Genomic DNA, 7,298 nt, shown 5'->3' with positions numbered 1-7,298 from the left:
ATGTCTTATGCAGGTTACATTTTTCTAATAAATTGTAACTTCTTTTTTTATGCAGATTTTTTGTTACAGGTACAATGACAAGATCTAGTAGTAACAAGAAAAACAAGTCTGTCTGAAGATATTCAAAGTACAACCAGATGCGCCATAAGCTTACACTGAAGCGTTCGATGTCACCAGTCCAATTCCTAATCAAGCAAGAGGAAAATGTGCCTGAAGCTAGACCAGCCATTCAATTTGTGAAACAAGAATCTCCAGGGGCTGGTAATGAACAGCACCAAGATAATATGGTTAGTCTCTTTATAACATCCTAGTCTACTGCCTTTTTTGCTCTTTTTCATTTGTATTCTGTAACTGTCATAGTGAAAAATACATCCTCTAATTTTTTTCAACTACTTTTTTGCTTTGTTCTGTAGACAAAAAGTAAGAAATTGTTTCAGAGAGCTTCACCTATGAGGATGGTCAGGATATACCCAAACATTACAGAGGAACGACAACTGTTGATAAGGAACAATGACTATGGCGGTCTCCTGGATATTAAGTGTTCTAAGTTGCATCCCGATCTGTGCCAGTTTCTAATGGAAAGCTTTGATCCAGCGTCTTGCACATTAGTGTTCCCGGGACATGGTGCAATACCTGTGACAGAAGAGTCTGTTCAACAAGTTATCGGTGTTCCATTTGGAGATATTGATGTCATTTTTGCTCGAGATCGAGAGGCAACTGCTTTCATGAAGGAGCAACTATCGCTTACTGGGAGGAAACAGCCGACCCTTACCTCATTAGAAACAAAGCTTACTGCAATGAGACCTGCTAACAGCAAATTTCTGAGGCTTTTCATAATTTTTGCAATGTGCTCTGTTCTGGCTCCAACAACTGGAATCCGTGTCAGCCCTAGAGTATATCCTTCATTGATAAATATTAAAGAAGCAAAACGGCTCAACATGTGCAAGTTTGTTATTATGATCCTTTGTAAATCATTGAGTGTAGATGCAGACAAGGAACAAGTCAGTCCATGCATGCTGTACCTCATGGTACCTCTTCCTTCTACAATTTATTCATATGTTTTTGAAATCTAACTTTTACCCATGCATCGTCTCTTCTCAACATGGTTCTACAAAGGAAACGCTTTTACTTACATCCATGGTCTTCTTTTTCTTCTCTTTTTTTATGACAGGTAAAATATCTTGACTCATTACAGTTGCGAGATTTGGATGTAAACCCTGAAGGTACTAGAGTGTCAGTATGGACAAATGAAATGGTTAGAAAAGCTATAAAGCAAGACACTAAAGAAAATGGCTCATTCGGTGCATTACCGGTGAGTTTTTCCCTCTACATTTAGGTGCTTTTGGTGTTTGTTTTTTCATAAACTCCATTACTCTGACATGTTACATTGCATTTCACACTCATGTCTTTTTAAGAAACAACCTTTATTATATCCTTATGTTTTTTCTCAATATGATTGCAGCTAAAGCAAGAATTTTCAGAAGTACAAGATGCATCGGATGACAGGACAATAACAGATGGAAGTGATAATGAAAATGTGAATGTTGCATCCGATCCAGAGATGAATGAAAGCTGTGGTAATGATGGTTGCATGTCGGGGTCTGAAGTTGCAAAAAGCATAACAAGTGGCCCATCTGATGCACCAGCACAGGGGTATGAAAACAACAATACTGCTAATGACAATGGGCAATCAGAAGAAGATGAATATGTTCAGATGTCACAAAACATTCTATTCTCAAACCCTCGCAAAATAACCAAGTTCATCGAAAAGAATGCTCCACAAAACGTTACACAGGAAGTAAGTCGTGCAATCGTTTTTTTATACTTGCACATTTAAATGCTGACCACTATCATTACATCCTTTTTGAAAAATTTATATAAAACACCATTTTCTATGAACAACAATTTAAATTTTTTCTTCTTCTACAGTACATCTCATTTCTTTCCAATTATCTTCTTTTGTAGGACAAAAGGAGATTTACTGAAGCAGTTGAGTATGCGTGCCATGGTTTTGAAGCTTCCTTGCAGATGCTAGTCAGGAACCTAGCCACGAGCCGAAGTGACCCAACGACATCAAGGAACCACAATTCTATGCCAGAGAAATCAATATTACCCAGTCCAAAAAAAAGCAAGAGAGCTCCTCCAAGGAAACCAAAGGTACACAAAGACACAGAGTTGCAAGGTCCTAAACATGAGGATGTTGGTACGATTCATTCTCAAGTGGAAACCAAGGATTCAAGTAAAATAACGACAGATGTAACTAAAGCAAGACCAAGCAATACTACCAGTAAAGAGAATGTACAAGGAGAATCAAAGTTGGATGGTAACACGCATGCCGCCCAACATCCTTCAGTTGGTGCAGTCATAGCAATTCGAGAGTCAGAGAAGAAAGAGTCTGATCCTGCTCCCGCAAGCTCTGATGCCAAAACCAAAAAACTTGTCAGTGAACATGCGAGTTTGGAAAAAGAAGATGAAGCTTCAGTTGATGCGAAGAATCTTCAAAAGGATGAGGAGCATGTAGTTATAGTTGACACAGAAATATCAGCACAACAGAATGCAGTGTTGCCCATAGAGGACCAGCACACCACGAAACATGCTCTTCCCACTGCAAAAAGTGCTGCCACATTCGATAATCAGCTCAGTGATCATGGAAAACTTGAAGAACAAGCTGAAGTTATAGTAGTGGAGCAGGAATGTGGAAATGTTATTCCACTCATTGGTGGCAAAGGAAATAAAGTTCTTGAAGATGCAGAGGTTACATTGGCAGATACTGATAATGTCACAACGAACACCCTCAAGTTTACTCACATTGACAGTACGAAAAATGAACACATAGCGGCTTTGATGAGGGATCTGAAGAGGAAAAGATGTAACAGAGCAGAGGATGATGTTGACCAACATGAAATCAATGAAGGAGAAGTTAAACCAGAAACTACATGCATCAATTTTGCTGCCATCGATCGCAATGCAAACATGACTTTATCACAGAAGGAACATGTGGTACAGACACCAAACAAGTTAGCAGATGACAGCACTTGCAGTGAAGAATCAGAATCCAAACTAGAAGAAAATAGGAGGAAGGAGTTCTTGAAGTATGTTGGCACCGAGATACACAAACAGCCTGAATTTCCTTTGTTCGAAGAACCCGAGTTCTTTGATATCGGCACACCTATTCCAGATAGGTTTCAGTTAATGAAGAACATACCACAAATGGAACCTTCAATGCATGGGCTGGAAACTGTGCATGATGCTATTCTGAGGCCCGAGTGCCAACAAATTCTTGCTCAAATGGAGCCTAAAATCATACCAAAGAAAAGGAAAGATGTAAGGTTTGTTGACAAAAAAGACAAGAGAACCAAAGTTGAGGAAACCAATGTAACATCACCAGGCAGGTACCGAACTAGGTCTGCTGTGCGTCAAGAGCTCAAAAACAGTCCTATGAATGATGGAATAGGCACAACACCAAGGAAAAATGCAACTGAATCGGGAGGCAGCCCAAGCAGTAGCAATTCGTGCAGGCAGACTAGGTCACAAGTTGCTGCAGCTATCAAATCAGAGGAGAAAAATTCAGTACCAAGGACACTGACGACATATGTGCCCCAATCCGCTGCACATGATCCTATGAATAGAAAGCTTGACTTCGAAAGCTCTGAATCGAAAAAAGGGAAGAAGCAATCAGACGGGCTGCAGATCCTCCACTATTTGATCTCGACACTCCTCCAGATGTCAATGACCTAGGCGAAGGAACTGAAAACGAACAGAACAATCTTGATGGAACTGAAGCTAGGAAGGAAGAGGTAGCTCAAGATCGCATGAATCCAAAGTCGAAACAACCAACATCTAGCATTACACCAGTGCCTCATGAGTATGAAAAGAGGATTTCCAAGCCAGGACAGTATGCGAAATCGCCTTTTGTCAACTCACAAACTAGTAGAACATTTTATGTCAACAAGTCTATTGACGAGGTGTATAGCATGGTCTGCCAGCATGGATGGAAACATGCACCAAGGAACCCTTTCAACAAGGAAATAGTTATAGACCTGGATGACATATATGTTAGTCTCGGTGACCTTGCTGAATCTGTTAGGCCAAGGAACAAGTTGTACAACACTGTTGCAGAAATTGGAATCAACATCATCAAAAGGGAAAATCAAAACCCAAAAAAGGTCATTATACCTCTGCGTATAGCTGTAAGTTATGTCCAATTTGTTCTCTTTCTTTTTTTTGGATAATCAGATAGAACTTAAAATTAGTGGAACACATGTGCACCTAATTGTTCTTTCTCTTTTTCTCAATAGTAATTGGTTTTACTTTTTATCTGTTCGAACAGTCGTACCTAATTGAGGGACGTGATAACCTCAAGGAAGTAACCCGATGTTTCGAAAACAGTCCATCAAACAGATTGGATCACAAAGACATTGTAAGTACTAACCTAATTTTTTTATTACTAATCATTTTCCTGATCAAACCTTTTTATTACTAGAATGTTTTTTTTATCTTTTTCTGATTCGTCATCACAATCCCACATCTATTTTTGTTAAATTACAGGTTTGTTTCCCTACACTTCAAGCTTTTCCTGGAACACCAAAGGATGCATCAGGCCATTACTGGCTTGTTAACCTGAACATCAAAGCTCAGAGGTTCGAGATATATGATTCACTAGGAAACAATTCCGAGCCAGTAAACATGCACGCTTGCCACTTGCTAATTGCTGGCATAAAGACTAACTGGACCAGACAGTATTCCAACTCAAAGATAAAGATCATGGACTGGCCTATAGAGATAATTGATAGCCCGCGCCAAAACAATGGGTAAGCTTCATAATACTTTTTAATTCAAACGTATAACGCATTTTTTATATTTTTTTTTGGAACAATGTAACTTCATTTTACTGTAGGTTTTTCATTTCTGCTGTTTTCTAATAGTCTGACTGAACACATTATATTTTTCATCTCCCAGGTATGACTGTGGGTTTTTCACACTGAAGAATCTTGAAGCATGCCCAAGCAGGACCCCAGCAACGTACTCACAGAAAGACATTCCAAACATAAGGAAGTTGTACACAGATAAATGGTTACATTTCACGAAGAAAGCAAATTGGCAGTTATTTGTCTAGCAAATGTAGTCAAGTGGTAATTCATATCTCTAACCATGCTCTTTTTTTCCTTTTTTACTGTTACCTATGTATCAATACTGACTTTGCATAGTTACTTTATTTTTACTCTATCGAAAAGAATTCAGCAAATGCAATAAAGTATAAGTTGACAATCATAAGATACATTTTTTCGCATCAGAAAACATACTGTCTCAAAAATCATTTAAATATTCGCAAAAAGGTCTCGTACAAATTTGTTCGACAAGGTAACATGAGGCCTGTAATGTTCACTTCTTATATATGTTTCTTTTTTTTTCAAATCAATGAAAAAGGCCCAACAAACTGTACTTCTCTGGGTTTGCTAGTCGCACCTCGCACGTACGAGCATCGTGACCTGGTTGCTTGCACACACCACAAAGACCTTGTTTTGGTTTCTATAACTGTAGACCACCTTTCTTTCTTTTTGAACCTGGGCGCCCTTTTGTCGCTAACATTGGTGGGTTCCTAGCTTTCCGATTCTCCACAGTAGCAGCATCTTCTTCCATAGGTACACTTTCTTGTGAATCATCAGCAGGGTTGGTGTTCACTGGATGCTTGGCGCTCTTCCTTTTTTTTTTGAGTGCATCAGCATCAGCCTTTTTCAAATCTGCCATCTCTTTCTCCATTGGTCTCATGTGCCGTTCATCTATTTCATTAGTTTTCTCTGAGGCCGCTAAACCAACAACAAGCTTAGCAAAATCACTGCAGAGGTTACCATATCTAAGCAATCTCATATCTTTTCTAGATAGTTTCTGGCCAACAGGCTTTTCTTGCCTCTCATCCCGCGGTGCAACTATGTTGGGAGGGGGTAGACACCACCTGGGTAGGATGTAGTGCTCTGGGTATTTTGTAACCATCCCTAGATGTGACATAACTTTCATTGCATGGCAGCACAGGATACCATCCCTGTTAATTTTGCAACATTCACAATTGTAGATTCCATTAGCTACATCAGCATCGACACGATAACTCCTCCTACCGTACCCGCGCACGGATCCTTGTATTGGGAAATCCTCATGAATGCTCCCTTGTTCAGTAACACCAATGTCACGAACATTGTAGGATGTAATCTTGCGAAGCTCAAGCTGAAAGCGGTTGTAGATGGGCATGGTGTATGTCTGAAGGATTTGCTTCTCCATGGGAAAGTCCCCCCAAAGCCTGACCGTCTTCTCATCACCATCAAACTCATGAGCATCTTCTGTTACATCAATTCTTTCCTACAGTTTCATGTACTACTTGAAGAAACGAACAAGGCTATTGATGGCGTGTAACACACACGTTCGTTGGGAACCCCAAGAGGAAGGTATGATGCACACAGTAGCAAGTTTTCCCTCAGAAAGAAACCAAGGTTTATCGAACCAGGAGAAGCCAAGAAGCACGTTGAAGGTTGATGGCGGCGGGATGTAGTGCGGCGCAACACCAGGGATTCCGGCGCCAACGTGGAACCTGCACAACACAACCAAAGTACTTTGCCCCAACGAAACAGTGAGGTTGTCAATCTCACCGGCTTGCTGTAACAAAGGATTAGATGTATAGTGTGGATGATGATTGTTTGCTAAGAACAGTAAAACAAGTATTGCAGTAGATTGTATTTAATGTAAAAGAATGGACCGGGGTCCACATATCACTAGAGGTGTCTCTCCCATAAGATAAATAGCATGTTGGGTGAACAAATTACAGTCGGGCAATTGACAAATAGAGAGAGCATGATAATGCACATACATGATATGATAAGTATAGTGAGATTTAATTGGGCATTACGACAAAGTACATAGACCGCTATCCAGCATGCATCTATGCCTAAAAAGTCCACCTTCAGGTTATCATCCGAACCCCTTCCAGTATTAAGTTGCAAACAACAGACAATTGCATTAAGTATGGTGCGTAATGTAATCAATAACTACATCCTCGGACATAGCATCAATGTTTTATCCCTAGTGGCAACAGCACATCCACAACCTTAGAACTTTCTCACACGTCCTGCATTTAATGGAGGCATGAACCCACTATCGAGCATAAATACTCCCTCTTGGAGTTAAGAGTAAAAACTTGGCCAGAGCCTCTAGTAATAACGGAGAGCATGCAAGATCATAAATAACACATAGGTAATAGATTGATAATCAACATAACATAGTATTCTCTATCCATCGGATCCCGACAAACA

At 39.9% G+C, this 7,298-nt stretch overlaps 2 protein-coding genes across 2 annotated transcripts; one reads left to right on the top strand and one right to left on the bottom strand.

Moving 5' to 3' along the window:
• Nucleotides 1–3,974: 3,974 nt before the first annotated feature.
• LOC139833836 (putative ubiquitin-like-specific protease 1B) lies at nt 3,975–5,116 on the top strand. The gene is made up of 4 exons (XM_071824190.1): nt 3,975–4,190; nt 4,331–4,420; nt 4,549–4,811; nt 4,960–5,116. Exons 1-4 carry the CDS (start codon nt 3,975–3,977, stop codon nt 5,114–5,116), a joined length of 726 nt encoding a protein of 241 aa, XP_071680291.1.
• Nucleotides 5,117–5,529: 413 nt separating this feature from the next.
• On the bottom strand, nt 5,530–6,273 carry LOC127315592 (protein FAR1-RELATED SEQUENCE 4-like). Its single transcript, XM_051346066.1, has one exon. It carries the CDS (start codon nt 6,271–6,273, stop codon nt 5,530–5,532), a length of 744 nt encoding a protein of 247 aa, XP_051202026.1.
• Nucleotides 6,274–7,298: the final 1,025 nt, after the last annotated feature.

This window comes from Lolium perenne, chromosome 7 (assembly GCF_019359855.2).
Source record: "Lolium perenne isolate Kyuss_39 chromosome 7, Kyuss_2.0, whole genome shotgun sequence".
NCBI lineage: Eukaryota > Viridiplantae > Streptophyta > Magnoliopsida > Poales > Poaceae > Lolium > Lolium perenne.
Note: the sequence above shows the minus strand (reverse complement) of the source record. Positions and strands in the feature narration are given on the sequence as shown.